Raw genomic sequence first — 17643 nt, 5'->3', positions numbered from 1 at the left:
GCAAAGTTAGCCAATTTATAATGGAATAGTGGAGGGAAAGTCGTCCAGGATTCAGCCACACGAGGCACTAGATAACAAAAATTCTGGCGTGTGAGCAGATGAAGCTGAAACACTTTGTCCACATTTTCTCTGATAAGGAGCAACAGGAAGCTTGATCTCTCCTTAATAAAGGACTCTGATTTATGATGGCCCTTGGCATTGGCCAGGCTTGTTGTTCAATCGGAGTGCAGCCAACCCTGGCCTGAGCCAGTCCACGCTCTAATCTCCCCAAATCTGCGAGCATGTGCACATTGATTTTGAAACAGGTCGTCTCTGGGTGTCCTGATCTCTTGAAATGATCAGCGTTAGGTGTCTATTGCGCTGTGGTCATCAGGGTGAAATGGTGACACCAACCAGCAGAGATGTATCACATTGACAACTTGCTCTTACCAACACAAAGCTGTTTCTTTGTGTTGGTTTCTTCCTTTAGTAATGTGTCTGGAATGTGATGAACTATATCTACCATTTGAGAAAGTGGAAAAAGTGGAAGAAATCTCCTGAAGGCACACATGCACGATGTCTCACACACAGGAAATGTGTTTGGCTACTGCTTTGGGAAACAGCCGTACTCCGCACTGGAGTCTGATGGTCTGGGGGTTTATTGAGATGCAAACTTACTAGGTTGAGATTGAATGAGGTTTGTGTATTGAGCTGAAATTGAATGAGGCTTGTGTGCTTTTGTCTTGTGCCTTAATTAGAGACTAATTATGCTTGCTGCTCATGCAGAATCCCCCCCCTTCAGTGTGGGCCTGAAATTTGGCAATATGAGCTGTCTAGCTAGAAAGGGCTTTTTGTGGTCAAGCTGCCCCCCATCACACGCACACACACTTTCTGACCTAGTTTTTGTGCATTTAGAGGAGTTTTGTTTTGTTTTTTTTGTTTTTTTGGGGGGGAGTGGGACTACCACAGCCTCACACTAAGAAAAGCGTTACTGTCTGAGATTTGGTTTGGTGTGATCTGTAGCACCTGACCCCTCTCCACTCTAGAGCTCATTGTGTGTGTGTTTGTATGTGTGTTCTGTGTGCAGTTTGCGTTTCTGTGTCTATAGTGTGTGCACATTTGTGTGTCTTTGCATGTATACAGTATGTGTGTTCATGCCTGTTGCCCGTGTGTTTGTGTGGGTGTGTTTGTGCACCTCTGTATGTATGTATTTGTGTTTTAGTGTGAGGGGCCATGTGTTACCCTGATGATTAACACACAGCCCATGTCTCCACTTTGCCACCAAAGCGGCAGGCCCCGTCAGTGACTCTCATTAACCTCTGAATGTGAGTCTGAGCTGCTGCTGCTAGTGGAGGCTATGAGGCTGGTACACACAGCGGTCTGGTGTGGCTCTGAGCTTCACTTCTGCACTCTGCCTGTAGGGGGCTCTCTACCCTCAGACCAGCACCCTCCCACTCTGTTTTCATCTGGCCTCAGCTAAAGATGAGGGGTATATGGAGTAAGGAGGGCTTTCTCTAAAGCCAGTCCAATCCAGATACAACAAAAAAGGACCTGCAAATTCATTTGATGCAACATTTAAATGGCAAAAACAAGTTTAAGACTGAAAACATGCCCTCGGGTCAGAATGTCTTAACATCACAGTGCTGTGCATTGGCAGTGAGTCGTGTTTATCAAAATGAGAAGTGGCCATATTTTTGTGATGGAAAAGTCAGGAATGAAAGTTATGAAGTCATGAATTTGGCAGCCTGTGTTAGTGCGATCCCTTTGGAGATTATTTGCTGAAACGTGAGACGATCTGCTCGGTTAGAGGCGAGTGCTGTAGTTCTTATTTACAGCGTTTCCTGCTGGGGACCGTTCCTCTTGAGCAGAAGTGCTCGGAATGCTCAGGTATTTCTGTGCTAGCTGGGGGATGACTTCCCTCCACACGAGTGTATTCTGCTCAGCTAATTGTGCTGCTTGCTCTCCGCCAGCATGTCACCCCGCACAAATTTAATCGGCTGTGGTAATATGTTTCGTTCAAAACCTGTGAACTGTGCACCAGTGGAAAAAATGGCCATTTTGTAACGATTCAAAAATGTGTTTTTACTTCCTATCGAAGGAATATAAGAATTTCTAAGTTTAACAGCCGTCCTCCCCTCTGATTGGATGTTCTGATTTGCGACCCACTCCAAGGTCAGCGCTGAGGTGCTTTCCTGACCCTCAGCTGAACGTGTCTCCAGTCCCCTGTTCCCTCCTCACCCACGGCTTGCAGACTGAAACGGAAGAGTATTTATCCTCTGCTCTCTCCGTTTCTTGCACTGGAGACACTTCAAGAGAACAGCTTGTAACAAGACTGCTGAATCCTACGGGCCTGTCTGCTGGACCATGGGAACCCTCCTGGAACACAAATTAGATCCGTTACTCACTTCATATTACAGCTCTGATGCATTTTCCAGAGCTTCAGGACGTTATGGATTAACATTGGCACAATATTTGTACTAAAACCCAATTTCTTGGACCAGTTGTTCGGTTACAGTACATGCACTGGGTTTTTACTGAGAGGTTTGCTGTGTACGCACAGGCCAGCCCTGGAATGTTTTACCTGTTATAAATCAGCCAGGAGAAAAAAGAAAAGTTAGTCTCTTACAAATCTTGTATTTAGAAAGGTCTTAAATTAGAGCAGCGTATCTTAAGGGGAAATGCTTCGCTGTACGAGGCTGCTTCTGAAAACACTGTCAGGATGCACTATATGACCAAAAGTATCTGGACACCCCTTGGCCTGGTGCTGTTTCTCCAAGTCCAAGCGATTACTAAGTGCTTTACAGTGACGTGTGAACATAACCTTAACCACCACCAATGCATTTTACGCACCTGGGTGAAGCAGCCATTTTGTGTCTGAACACTTAGGTCTGTCCACCACACCTTAACTTGGGTCCGTTCAGCAAGATGAATGGGCGACCTAATTGAATGTGTTCTGCGGCTGAGGAAAATGCTCTCATTAATGATAATGTGTGCTTGTGCGCGTTGACAGATTGTGCTAAAAAGAACAAGGTTACCTCCTTGTTCTTCACTGAAATTTGGCCGGTGATGTAGGTCGGTCGCGAGCGCTGTCTGGATTCTTCGCCTGAAGGATTAAGTGCCCCCCCCCCCCCGCCTCGCTTCTGTACGGCTGGCGGGTCACTGCAAGTTCACGAAATTCAATTTCACACCGACTCACTGATTGTGCTCCCCCTGAGAATCCCTGACCCGTTTGTCCCCCTACCTGGTGAACAGTGTGGAAACAGAGCTCCAGTCTGGCCCACACCAGCAGCTCGGCGAGAGGGGACGGGGGGGGTGGGGGGGGGGGGCTTTACCCCGCACGCTCGAGGCGCTCTGTTCGTGGTGGGGTCTCTTGCCCTAGGCCTCCACATCTTTCTCCCATTGGTCGACCGACAGCCGCGTAAGAGGGAATTACCTCATGGAGCGCTGAAAATTCTCTCTTCGTTTGCTGAAAAGGGCGGGGCGGCGGAATGTTTATTGTGACAGCACGGGGCGAACTCGCGTGTTGGAGCGAGGCGGCTGCATCTGGTCTCCCTCGTGTTTCGCTCATACTGTATTTCAGTGGCTTCATGGGCCTAAGTTACTTCAGTACAAAGTGAGTTGATTTCATATGATTTGCCATAGGTTAACCAAGCAAATCTCTTTTACAGACTAGCCAATAGCTCAACGCAGCTAAAAATACATCAGGTGAGCAAATATAGATTTGTGAGGGGCTTAGAGAATGGAATGGAGTGCAATGTATATAAACAGGTGAAATTTAACTATATATAATGAAAAATATATTTTTAAAAACTATATATTTTAACTATATGAATGAACTATGTATTTTAATTTTTTCATTCATAGAAAGCAGCATTGAGTTCTTTTCTGTTTCTGTATCTAAATATTGTGACGTGTTGCAAATTTATTTAGATAGATTTAAAGTCTATTCCATCTCTGTAAAGGGGGTATGGGGGGGTGACGTGCTCCCCCTCAGATCTCCGGTGTTCTCTCCCCCCTGTAGAGATTAGCGTGTGGCACACAGCACGCTCCGCCAGCCCGCTCCAGTCGACTGGCCGCTGTGCTCTGTGACGTGAAACTTTCGGATTCGGGGTGGTGCATGGGTGGGGGGGGGGAAGCGGGTGTCTGATCTCCTTCCCGCCGCGTCTCCCTGAATTCCGCCTGCAAACAGACGGGGGTTAAACAACCTCTCCTGACAATCGCTCCCCCGGTGCGGGGGAAGGCGAGCGGGGCCCCGTAAACACAAGCAGATGTGCCGCGAGCCGCGAGCGTGCGGCTGAGATTTTCCCCTCGGATAGCGTCTGTGTTTGCGGTAATTGAGAACATGGGCACAAGGTCACTTTTTTTCTTCTTTTTTTTTTTTTGCTGTTTATTGTTTGCTCAGGATCGCTCATCCAGAGCCACTGGCACACGGTTTCACCGTCTCCCTTCCTACCAGGCGTTTATACAGCTGCGTTTGTCAACTGGAGCAACGCTGCTTGCTTTTCCACCTGAGAACCAAGGTTGCTTAACAAACAATGTTACGAGTTACAAGCCCCGATACTGAATCATTATTCCATACCTCTGCCCCAGTTGTGTCTGTGGCACCTCAGTTTTGGTGCCCAAGTAAGACTACTTTTTAAAAAAACCACAAAGATTCATCAAGTTTGACTTTGTATAAGTTAGGTCAGAATAATGTTCACTGCATGAACTGAACTGTGCTCATGGCTATACATAACTGTATGAAATAAGTATTTTACCTTATCGAACCTGTGTTTTGTAGTTGTTCCAATGACCATGATGTGCACTTTTGTATGTCGCTCTGGATAAAAGCATCTGCTAAAGAAATGTAATGTAATCAAGAAGAGTATTTTATATATTCTTACTCATATTAATTTGGTCCATATTCTGAAGCAGTCATTATTTTAGCTTTGGGTTTGGTTTAGCTTGTTTCTGTCAGTAGAGGTGGGTGTTTGGGGGGAACGGTGTTTAATGAACATGGGGAAGTTGAAGAAGTTTGGAGAAGTTTGACGTCTGAAGATTGAAGGCTACTTGCTTTGTTTCACAGTACTTCTGCAGCAGTTCAAATAGCAATCCATGCAGCAGTCAGTGACTCCTTGTTGTATTATAAAAGTATTTTTGTACTTTTTTATATGCCTTGTTTTTATTTCAGTATATGTTACAGATGTTTTTGATGTTTTATAGGTCTACTGCGATTCTATATATATTTTTTTTTATTTAGAATTGGTTCAGCTGAATGACTGACTCAGTGAACTGGCTATAGAAACATAAAGATTAATTCATTAATTGGTTGATTTATTGATTGATTGGGCGTGTGATTGAGTGATTATGGGTTGGTGCATTTATTTAATTTATTGATTTCCTTATTGATTGACTGATCGGTTTGCTCTGCCTGCAGGTCAGCTTTTGGCTGGTGAGGGAGGTGCTGACCGCCCAGACCCTGAAGATCCGGGCCGAGATCCTCAGTCACTTTGTCAAAATCGCCAAGGTGAGTCCACGACCGCTCCTGTTCCTGGCGCTTTTCTCTGCACTCCCCTCCCAACTTTCCCCCAGAAACAGAGGGGGGACTGCCTGGGTAGTCCACGTAGCGCCGTGTTTTGTTCCCGTTTTCTTTTTGTTTTATATACACGCACCACACAACATACGCTAGGATAGGGCACAGGTCTTTAAACATAAGTAGTAGCTTTAATTAGAGGTCTGGCTTGTAGGTTGTAGCTAGATAACTATGTGGCAAGCCAGGTTTACTCAGGGCCTGTAGGTTTTACCTCATAACAATATTCTACAGATGGAAGCAATTCAGCCTGGAATAAGGCCATCTAAGACGGTCAGTACTGATGATTCATTTCCTGGGTGAGATGTGGAATAAATGGGATGCTGAAGAGCATAAAGCTTGTTTGGACTCTGGGCTGGATGGAAACACAACGCAGAGAGCTCTGTGTCTGTACGCTGATGTGGCTTTATTTATTGGCCCTGTAGAGGTTGTGTCCGGATTGAGTCTGGATGCTCTTAGCTTTCAAAATTCTGCACAACTACTATGATTCATTCAGGCTGTGAGTTCCTACTTACTCAAAGAGCTCTTAATCTACGGGTGGATTACTCAAAGTGTACTCAAAGAGGAGCTGACTCAAAGAGCTTATTTATAGCAGACCTTACTTAAAGGGGTCTTATTCAAAATGCCCTTAATCAATGCGATCTTACCTTAGAGTAGATAAGGTGTCATAAATGGCACAGCAAGGAGGTGTACGAGTATGCTGGAACAGAAATACCCTCCTGGCCACCTGAAAGGGTCCCTCTCTCCTCCTCTCCCTTCTCTATCTGTCCTCCTCCATCCCTCCCTCATTCACTCTCCCCTTTCTTTCTCCCGTCTCTCTGCTCCCTGTCTTCCTCTCCTGTTTATTTCTTTCTCTTTCTCGCTCCCTCCTTTCCCCAAAGAATAAGGGTGAATTAAAATAAGTATGGGAAAAACAAAGATGATTCCGGAACCCAGATGTTTTAAGTCCTAGTGGAATATATCGCAAATGTATTCCAGCCATTCCATTGTGAAACAATAGCAAATCATTTTTGCACCACACGACGGCCAACAGTAATCGATCCCGTCACGCTCCACGCTCTGCGAGCGTCGAATAAAAAGGCGTGCTTGTTGGCTCCTGAGGCTTTGAGTTCCTTATTTCCTGTTCTTGAGCCTGATTGTGATCGAAATTTGTGTAAAGATCTGTCAGACTTCTCAGGTACAGTGATTGCCAGGTTACATTTTTCACTGCTTTTATAAAAGCAGCGTAGAGAAAATGGCTCTCCCCAGAAACGTGTGAGAGTTTGCCAACGTTTGTTTCGTTTGCGAAAATGCCTAGCACTATGGGTTTGTTTTCTGGTATGTGAACTTTTTTGAAGAAAGTCAAAAAAATGTTGTGGGGAGCTTAGGCTTTTAAATTAATAGTGAATATAAACATCTGCTTTTTGACAGGACAATGTTGATCATTTATAACTAATGGCATTTGGTCTGTTCTTGTTGTGGTGGATGCTGTTGATGAAAGTGCTATCTTAATTTATGAACCAGATTGTATCAATTGATAATAATCAATTGCAGAGGAAATCGTTTCTTGGACAGCTCTGCTTCTTTCTGCTATGGGCAAAATAATGTTCTCATTGTGTGAGTGGTTGGAGCAGCAAAAGCAAAGGGCTTGTTTCTGATTGGCTCCTGTCCAGGAGCCTCTGCCCTCCATAAGATCACCTCTAAAAAGCAGAGGGAGAAGGTACTGTAGATGAAGCCACTATGACGTCAGCGTTTGTTATTATTTAAGTATTATTTACTGTAAGTTTTAAAAAAAACTTTTTTTTTGCTAATTTATTTTGGCAGCTGGTGGGGCGAGGGGGTAGGGGGTTGGCATGATGCCATCCGAAGCACAGTGATAATCCCCTGTCTACACCCCCCACCCCACCACCCATTCCCCAGGGTCCTGGAAGGGTGGAATAGCAGCAGGGTGACCTGGCAGAAATCCACTGCACTTTAGTTCATCGCCCCATGAAAATAAGGCACACGGTGAAGCCAAGAAACCCCCTGGTGTGGCTTTGCCATATTTTCCCCCTTAATTAATTATTATTGTAGTGTTGGTGATACACTGTCAAAAAGACGCTTTTACAGAAAACCCACAAAAATCAGCAAGTGAAGTAAAAAAAATCTCTTATATAGTTCAAACATTTTCAAACCATTTGTTTTTAGCTGTTCTTCAGGTCATTGTTGTGTGTTTGGTTTCACATGTGCCTTTTAAATATAATGGATGTAAATATTTTGTTTTGGCAATGTACTGTTTTTATTACAGTGTTCATTGTATCCGTACGCCATGTAGAGCGTACATTTATGTTTTAGATTGTGCTTCAATTTCAGCTAGCAATTTACCAGAAAATTTATATTCCCATAAACAAATCAGAATTTTTCGTAATCACGAAGGTTAACTGAATGATTATAAGACTTTTTCCTATGCTGTAACCTCAACCTTAAACCTTGGTAAAACCCTAACATTAACCTTAACCACAACCCCAAGCACAAACCACAGTCCCAAACCCAGCCCTGTTTGCTGAGTCTCATTTAGTATTAACATCATGTAATTGCGTGCCATTTTAACTGGGACTTGCTGGGCATTTTACTTGTGTAATTACAGGGTAATTACAATGTGTTTGTTCCATGTCTAACGTATGGTGAGAATCCACAGTGAGCCGACTGGTGTCATTCGGTCTCTGAGAGGCTAATGATGTTTGTGTGAGAGCACATCTGTCAGCTGTCTATTCTCACTCCTTTAACACCAAATACTGACTTTGGCTGTGGAAATTCACTCTTGCAGTTGGTTTAAAATCCTGAATCCTCCAATTAAGAGTTTGGAATAAAAGTGGCCTAACAGAAATGTAATATATTGCAAAATATTGTATAATGGGAAAATATTTCACATATTGCAATGCAAATTTTTTAAAAGAGAATTATTTGTTTATTATTTTTGCCAAAAAGTCCACATAATTACATATATGTGTATTATAGTATATTTATATTTTGAATTGTATTGCATTTCTGTAAGGGTTGGTGCCGGTCAAATAAAACTCACGAAGGTTCTGCCTTTTCTCCTCATCCTGCAGAAACTTCTGGAACTGAACAACCTCCACGCACTGGTGTCTGTGGTCTCCGCCCTGCACAGCGCCCCCATCTTCAGACTCAGCAAGACCTGGGCGGTAAGAGACCCGGCCCACTCTACCCTTTTGGGGGGGGTTTATTTTGGGGGGATGATTGCATGATGTCTGGAATGATGTCTACAATGTGTAATCCTTTTTTCCTTTCTAGGTTCTTTAGTACTTTAATTTTAAGCATGTATTGACCACACACTCACACATGCATGCATGCACCCGCACACACGTGCACACACACACACACAAATACACGAACAAACTAACAGTTATTGTATTTGTTGGGCTGTATTTGTTGAGATTTTTTTATTTTTTTATTTTATTTTTTTTACATACAATTAGACCAGGTCTATCTTGAAAAGAGATATTCATCTCTTGTTAATAGTAAAAGATGTTTTCTCCTGGGTGAACAGGGGTTAAATAAAATATGCTATCCACCCAAACCCGGTCTCACTTTCTTACGAGGCTACATTGTTTTAGTCTTTGTAAATAAAGGTTAAGTCACAGGAACAACAGTTTATCCATCTAGGTGTTTTACTGAAGCAATTTCATCAGTAAAAGTGGTAGCAGTAGCGGTAGGAATAGCATTAGCTTCCCCTGTTCCACTCCAGCTGGATGTGGTGGGTCTCAGAGGTGCCAGCATGTTCCCAGTTCAGCTCCTGGAAAGGCTGATGCAGAGGAAAAAAATCTGGGAATTTGAGAACCTGCCCCTACCACGATCCTGTCGACTCCTTTTTTATGTGTTTGGGAAAGCGCTGGTACCACATTTATATTCATATCAGCTCTAATCTGTCATTCTGTGACACGGCTGAGAGAGGCGGGCAGAGTGCTGTACTGTAGAGCACACTGCTGGACATGCTTTCCACTCGTTTAATGGCAGTGCTGTGGGCTGTGCTGGCCCCAGCAGGCATGCCTACCACGGAATTTTACATTTATCTTTCTCGAGTGGCGTACAAGTGAGGGCTTAGAATAACGCTACACCTGGAAAATCGATTAAGAAGGCGAATCAGAGAGAAGCGTGCTCTGTCAGGCTCTTTCTGCTGCGGTACATGTCACAGTGTGCTGCCTAGAGCTGCTTTAGAGTGATGAATGAGACTGATCTAGGGTTTTCCACATTCAGCTGTTAGTGGGAAAGGATATGATAATGACAGCTGTTGCCTGATCCAAGATCAGTGTTCGTACTAGAAGATGCTTGTTGAACACGGGCCCGGGCCAGGTTTTTATTGAGTTTAAATTGTTCTCTTAACTTCCCAAAGCACACACGACGTGCTTTATGAAGGGTTTATTTTCGCCTGGCAGCATGCGCAGGGTTTTCAACGCTCGACGAAACCTCCAGTGGGAAGAGAGCGTGAGGGGAGCAGGAGCCTGGATGGGTCTCAAATGGCGCAGAAACAGTCCAGATCAGTTTCACAGCACCGTGTTAAAAATCACAATAAGCAGACACATAAATACTCAATAAAAGAGCATCACAAAAGGATCTGCAGATTGTGCTCGCCCTGAAGTAATGAAATAACAGGAGGCTCTATGATCTTGTGATGTATACAAAAAAATCTAGACTGAATATGAAAATGATTTGTATCTTCTCTTGGCGTCTCACTTAATTCTTTCCCTTTTTCCAGTGGCAGTTCCTATTTTTGGTGAACTGTGTGAGATTAAGAAATAACCAAACAGATAAAATGGAGGATATAAGCTGCCCTTCATATGACCTTCACCACAACTGAAGTGATGGAAATGTGGCTGCTTTCAGAAAGAAAGAAACCACAAAGATTTCTGTCTTCGTAATGAAAGGCCACTGTACGACCACCCTCTTGTGGGTTTGTGACCGCTTTGCGACCGTCTCCAACCCTCAGCTGTAAACTGAGCCTGTGCAGTACTGCATTATAAGATGTATTGAGTGCATGCGACACTGGATGATGAAACGTACTGAGCCCTGTGCAATACCGCATGTCAGAATGTACTGAGAACGTGCAGTACCGCATGTCAAAATGTACTGAGCACGTGCAGTACCACATGTCAAAGTGTACTGAGCACATGCAGTACCGCATGACAATATGAACTGAGCAATGCAGCCATGACAGTAAAATGTCTACTGAGTGAACGTGCAGTACCGCATGACAATATGGACTGAGCGTGTGCAGTACCACATGTCAAAATGTACTGGGCACGTGCAGTACCGCATGACTCGGTAATAAACAAACAAATTATGCACTACTGGAAAACATAAAACATTGGGTACACTGTAGTTCTATGGAGATGTTCTTCTCAGCACACTCTTTTCCATGTAGGAAGGCCCGCACCAAAGATGCAAATGGAACCCAAAAACATAACCACACACTGTTTAAACTTTACCAAGTCTTTATTGAAGAAAGTGGAGGAGTTAGAAAAGAGTGAGAGAAACAGGTTGCAGGCAGCCGGAGAGAGAAATGACTCGAAGGTGAATTACAGAGACACCGAGTCAGAATGCTGAAGTGGTGTGTCACCTCCACGAGCCTTCCGCCATCGTCATGGTTTCCGCAAATAATCTGTTCTGCACAGGAATTGCGCATTTTCGGGTAAAGACCGCGACCCCTGTTTCCACGGAGAAGCAGCGGAGATACCGGTCACATCTGGGAATGGCGGCTTTCGCCAGCCGCGAAATCGCACGCGCCACTCGTTCCCGCGCATTACAAGAGCACGCCTCACTTTCTCCACTGGACTTGCGCTCATCCTCCTGGTTTGTCTTGGTTTTAATGGGTCAATTATGTGAGAGCTGTCGGAGAGCAGAGCTGAAAGCCACAATGTACGACTTCAGCGGAAAGAATTTAAATTTTCCTCCGTTCTGCCTTATTTCTGTGAAGGCAGATTTCACGGCAGGTTGTGCTGGGTTGTCATAGGGGGAATTATGGGTAGCTCAACAAAAGATGGAGGTGAAGAAATAATAACTGTTTATTATGTGGAAAAAAGAAATGATCAACTGCTTTCCTTATAGGAACATGTCTAGACGCACTAAGTGTAGCTCAGACCCAATCCTGACTGTTACAAAGACCTCTAAATTCAACCCAACCGTAATAGTCAAGCAGGTTTTGGAAAATAATCCTGAGGGGAGTTGTTGTAGCTCAAAGTGCCGGAGCTCAAAGCCAGTGAAGGTGCTTTGACAAGTAGTTTACTTTGCAAATGTATAGTTAATGAAGTCAATTACTAAAGATTTTTCGGGTTGGTTTCTTTTAAGCTGAATAAGGCAGCACATAGTTGCAGGTTAATGCTTGCTACACTGAGGTGATTTTTACAGCCATGGGACTGTAATGGTGCCATGGCTGTGTGGCGTGAGACGATGGCTGGCACACAAGGCATGTGCCTGCAGTATTCCAGTGAGTCATTTGGATTAGGGATGCACCGATAGGAAAATTCTGTTGTTCCAACAACACAATGGGCCTGTTATCCTTTTTGTGTCCTGGCAAAAATGATCAATATTCCACTCTTCTGTTCGAGCATACAGATGTATGAAACTGTTTCTATTGTATGATTCTTTCACATTACAATTCTGTTTTTAAAAAACAAGTGCAATAATTGTTGGGAACTTTTTTGGCCCTGTGCTTGGCTATTATTTAGGCACGGCACAATGAGTAGATGGCAAATTAAAATGAATGAATGAAAATTAATAGGCTACACATCACACTTTTTGTGTTTCAAATTTTACTCCCTTGTATAATTCGGGCAGACGGGCAATTCGGGCTCGATTTTCAGGAACTCGTCGTACTGTAGTACATGGATTACTTTGAAATGGCTGATCAGATTTGATGGAGTGGAACCCTCGCTTGAGTTGTCTCCTGAAATCTCACTGGAACTTTGGTTCTTTGGCGTGGTGGGCTGAGAGTTTCTATCCACATGCATCCCTGTATGTTAGTCTTTCAAAAACAGACATGAGATGTTTTCAAAAACATAACACGGCTAACGTATGTGATCTACGATCTATCTTTAAAACAAGCCCAGAAAAGTGAGAAGCTACCCAAAATATGTGAATTGCCTGTTTTTGCTTTTTTGTGTGTTTGTGTGTCTAGTGGACAGGAATTTGGTAACAGCAACTGATGTTAGTTCGCTTTTTTGAAAGCTAGAAAATGTTTACTTATGTAGTGCTCGGCATAGAACTGCAACAAGCTTTCTCTAGAGAATTATATGCAGTATGTTCTGATGTTGATTAAAGGTAATATCAGCCTTGTGTAAATTATTATAGAAGTCAGGCAATGTGAAATTAATAGCCTGTCATTTTCATCTTTACAGGCAATGGAGACAGCAAAGAGAGAGAAGACATAGATAAGGAAAGAAAAGACAGAGCAAGAGACAGAAGACAGAGACCAGGGAAAAAACAAAAGACTCATATGTGGTGCAGAAACAGTCAATTAAATAACTTACAGAGAAACAGATGCAGAAGAAACAGACAACAAAAAAACAGGCAGATTTGACAGTTATGACAGATGGATATAGAAGAAACCAATAAAGAAAAAGCCAACAGAGATGGACAGACAACCAGCGAGGCTACTAATGCGAATTATATAAATATGTACACAAACAAATATGTTTAAGGATCCTTTTTTTTAATGCTTTTTTAACTTTCTGGTCTTTGAAGATAAGAAGGCCTAAAATTAGGGTTTATCTACCTATATTACCCCTGTTTCTTTTGTTGTAACTCAGCACTAAATTGATCGCTGAAAGAAGATGATTACACAGGTATCTTGTGTCTGAACTGGTTGGTCTGTGATTTTAAAGTCAAATTAAAACTTGACTCGAGTTGGCCACCAAGGAGTAAATCTGTATTACTGTGATTTTGGACTGGGTCTGTCTCATGAGGAGAAAGACTGTAACGTAATGCCCCCTCTGGGTTCCAGGCTAAATGGAGGGCGAGGAAACGGCAGTACTGCTGAGATGCAGTAAGAGCGCAGTGGAAGACTCCTGGAGCTCGCTCGTTGCCGTGATTAACAAACGCTCACGACAGAGCTCTGAGCGACGCGTTCGAACGAAGCAGACATCGTCTCTGCTGCGACGCGTTCTCGATCGTACACGTGGCGTAGTGGCATGACCTCACCGGCTGTGTGAAGTCAGGCTTGGCCCGGCTGTTTGTGTGTTTACATCTGAAAACAGAGCTGTGTTTTTTCCGTTGATGTTTGAATCTGCGACCTGTCATCCTCGCTCTTAAAGATGTCCTTTCCCCTGCCAGCAAGCCTGTTAGATATCCTTTGATTGCATCTAATGCTGTCGTCCAGCAAGCTGTAGGAATTTAGAGAGTGATAAACATAAGTGCTGGCAGACCTACACTGTGGTTTCTCCCCCAGTGATAGATAGACTGATATCTAGCTGATAAACACACATACACACAGTCGCACACACGTGCACACTCTCTCTCTCTCCCAGAGCTGCGGGTTATATCAGCTGTATCTTACAGAAGCTGTGAAGGGCATGACCAAATAAGTGAATGTGCCTCTTGTTCTGCACTTTCCCCTCAGTGTGTGACCTCAGTGTGTTATCTGGGTCTGCGTGTTTTTGTGTGCTCGCTACTGGGCTGGGGATCCTACCTCACTGTCCAGGTGACTTCCACAACCCTCCTCCCCTCCCGAAACCAACTTCATCCTCATCGTCCTCCTCAGTCCCTTTCTGCACAGAGGCATTGACTCTAGCAGCCACAGTCTAATGGTGTGGCACATGGGCCTGGACTGTGATGGGATGGTGGCAGGCCTTGAAACAGTGCACATCTGCTCCCCAATGCATTTGAATCAAACTGAGGCATGTGCACCCAGCCCTATGGATTGGATACTGAGTTTCATTCTAGTCTTGCACTGTGAGCCAAAGCCAAAGAGCCAGAGCTCAGCGTTCTCTGAGCGTTCTCTGAGCGTTCTCTGAGCGTTCTCTGGGGCATTCTCTGGAAATATTTTTGAGTGTTGTCTGTGGGATCACTAAGTGTGGATGACTGTCACAGACATGCACATGCAGACACACACACACACAAACTCGCACACACATTACTTTTGTTTCCTGTCGCTTCAAATCCTGTATTTTGATGGCCTTGCCATGTTGCGAGGATGTGGCCAAGTCATTTTAACTTCTTCAAAGAAGGAGCACGGGGGGCCTTAGAGGAAAGAGATGAGCTGAGCCTCTAAGGAGAAGGCCAGCAGGAACCCTTTCAACCTGAGGAGGAGGAGCAAGAGGTTCTTCCTCTCCAAAACATGTGCGGCCATTGGCGTTAAACAATCATGCGAATATTTTCCAGAACACTAGCCGACTGTCATTATAGGTTCCAGCCAAAGGAAGTGCAGAACGCAATTATAAAACTATTTTATAATTATTTTATTAAATATATAAATTGCTGGATTTTTATCTCTGTTCATTTGGCTGACAGTTCTGTGCAAGGAGTGATCTTGGATAAGAAGGCTCTGTCTTTGCTCTGAGTCTAAATGACTAAATGAGACAGTCTACGTATCTGTCCAGTTATTTGTTAATGGTCTGATGCCCATATTGTTGCTGTGTTATTCTGTCTGTGCCAGTGGACTGGTGGGCAGCCTTCTGGGCGAAGCTTAACTGATACAGTAGCAGCATCACCCAGAGAGGGAGGGTTGCAGTCCATGTCCCTGTCATATCAATTTCAGTTATTTTTTGAATGTGTATTTGGAATTAATACTCTGTCCATAGAACACCATTATGCCAATCAATATATTCCCTCTTCGTTTTTTCCCTGTCTGTAGATTTTCTGTCTTTTACTTGTGGTGAAAGAGAAGCATTACATTTCACCTCAGCCACAGTTGGCGACATCGAGGCGGGTGGTTTGGGGGGGGGGGAGTGGAGCAGACCAGACCTCCGGATCTCGATGTCGCTGATGTAATGGCGGTAACATCTCTCCTGAAGGCAGTTGAGAGGGAGAACACATGCAAATCATCTGCTAATGGGGCCGTTTTTTATTTTCCTCTCCGGGCTCTGCCTGCTGGTTGAGAGCTACACGGTGATGGGGTTTTGGCTGACGGGGAGAGATTCCCCCTTTGGCCAAAAAATGAGACATCGGAGCTGCTTCATGTCTGCCCTTCCATAGTCACCACCACCTACCTCTGAGAATTCTGCCCCACCACAGCAGATCTCCGGCTTTCCTGCCTCTGCTTTCAGCCGATTCTGCTTTTGGGTCTGCTAATGCCATTACTCTACTTATGTCAGTTCAGCATACCATTGGAGGAGAGCACATCAATCTGAATCAGAGCTTCAGACTTTGTGCTGTTACCTAACCTAGTTTCACTGCCCGTACCTCCGACTGGTTGGGCAATTGATTTATTGAATAGTTGATTCTGTGTTTGGTTGACTGATTCATTGATCGATTCAAATATCCATTCTTCAGTCAACTGAATGAGTGTTTTATTGATTGATTTGTTGGTTAGCTGCTTGGTTGGTTGATTTATTCTTTAGTTCAATGATTGAACTTGTGATTGATTTAATGACTCTTTGACTCATTGAATGACTTGTTGGATTTTAAATGATATGTTGGTTGACTAAGAAATAGCTAAATGAATCGTATGTCTCCTCTTGTAACCAACAACAGCTAATCAGCCGGAAGGACAAGGCCACGCTGGAGAAGCTGGACTACCTAACGTCTAAAGAGGAGAACTACACACGCATGAGAGAGTACATCCAGTCTCTGGGGATGGTGCCCTGCATCCCCTACCTGGGTGAGTCCCGCTTTCTATTCGCTCTTCCCTGGGTGGCCTTCAAGCTCTGCCCACTTCCTGGCATCACCTGTGCGGTTCACAGTTGGTGGTCATTAGCTTCCCCAAAACAGGACTTGAACTAACGACTTGCATGTATTTCAATTTATGCCCATGGCCCCTTTGAGGGGTTTCAATGAGATAGTGGCCTGCTGGACGATGACAAGCGCTGGAAGAATCTGCTGTGTCTGTGGGTGAATCATTTGTCCTGCGGAGTCATCTGTCCTGCAGATGTGCACACAGTCCCAAACAGCCCCCCCACCCCCCACCCCCATTCTGTTCAAACCGCAGGGAGTTCGTGAAAGCCCAAAGCCATCCTGGTCTGCTCTCTGTCCTGTTACTCACCATCCGTTGGCAAGCATCTCCCATCCAATGGCCATTCCAGTAAAGCCGGCAAGGTTCCTTAAGGGAGGTGGGGGGAGGGGGGGTGAGGGTGTGGGGGTAGGCTTCATGAGAGCGATCACAGTCTGTCCTCGGTATTGTCCCGTCAAGCTTGTGCATAACTGCGCAATGGGGGGGAGGAATCAAAGTTTGGCAAACAGTGCCCTGTTGTGTTCTTTCCCTTCTTATTTTGGGATATGGGCGGGTGTGGGAGAGGCTGGGTTTGCTGTGATGCATCAGTGCAGTGACTGATGAGTTCTGACAGATTTATGAACTGTGCCATTTGAGTCAAGTGCTGTGCTCATTTAGAAGGTCCTCAGTGACAGAGCACCCATTCTGTCACCTTGTGCTACCGAGTGCCCACTGGGGGGTTTGCCAATTGTTGGCTGTGGGATTTGACCCCTGGACTGCAACACACTGCAGTACAGAGCCAGATATTAAAAGCCTCTTGTATGTATAAAAAGTGCTGTCATTTCTACATGGTGAGACCAAAGTGTTTAAAAATGCCCTTAAATAAAAGCAGAGAATGTGAAAGTTTAAATGTTTTACTTCATATAGTGTGTAATTAAATATAGAATGCTGTGAATCAGCAGAACAGCCCAAAAGAGTTGCTGGCAGTTTCTGGGGAAACATGAGCACCTAACAGATTGAATCTGTGCACGGTTAATGTTCCTGATTAGGAACTATTGGAAGGCAAACAGCAGAAGAGTTCCGTTGGGCAGCCACATCAGCAGGCCCTAAGGGGTCACCCAGTAATCAGCCTGGGCTGGGAAGAGAGGGAGGAGGGCAGGAGGGATAGAGAAGGAAAATTAGAAGGAAGGGGAAGAGAAAAAGAAAGGGAGAGACAGGGCAAGGCACAAAACACATAGGACAATGGGATGGAAAG

At 44.4% G+C, this 17643-nt stretch overlaps 1 protein-coding gene across 4 annotated transcripts in view; it reads left to right on the top strand.

Annotated features, from left to right (window-relative positions):
• The window catches only part of LOC135239756 (ras-specific guanine nucleotide-releasing factor RalGPS1-like), a 126586-nt gene that overhangs the window by 26661 nt on the left and 82282 nt on the right, over window positions 1-17643 (top strand). For all 4 annotated transcript variants that reach the window (XM_064308690.1, XM_064308692.1, XM_064308691.1 and 1 more), the window contains 3 exons: window positions 5396-5485; window positions 8620-8712; window positions 16214-16340. In XM_064308690.1, coding sequence (XP_064164760.1) covers window positions 5396-5485; window positions 8620-8712; window positions 16214-16340 — 310 coding nt within the window. The remainder of the gene's footprint in view (window positions 1-5395; window positions 5486-8619; window positions 8713-16213; window positions 16341-17643) is intronic.

This window comes from Anguilla rostrata, chromosome 14, assembly GCF_018555375.3.
Source record: "Anguilla rostrata isolate EN2019 chromosome 14, ASM1855537v3, whole genome shotgun sequence".
Taxonomy (NCBI): Eukaryota; Metazoa; Chordata; class Actinopteri; order Anguilliformes; family Anguillidae; genus Anguilla; species Anguilla rostrata.
This window is presented reverse-complemented; position numbering and strand designations above follow the sequence as displayed.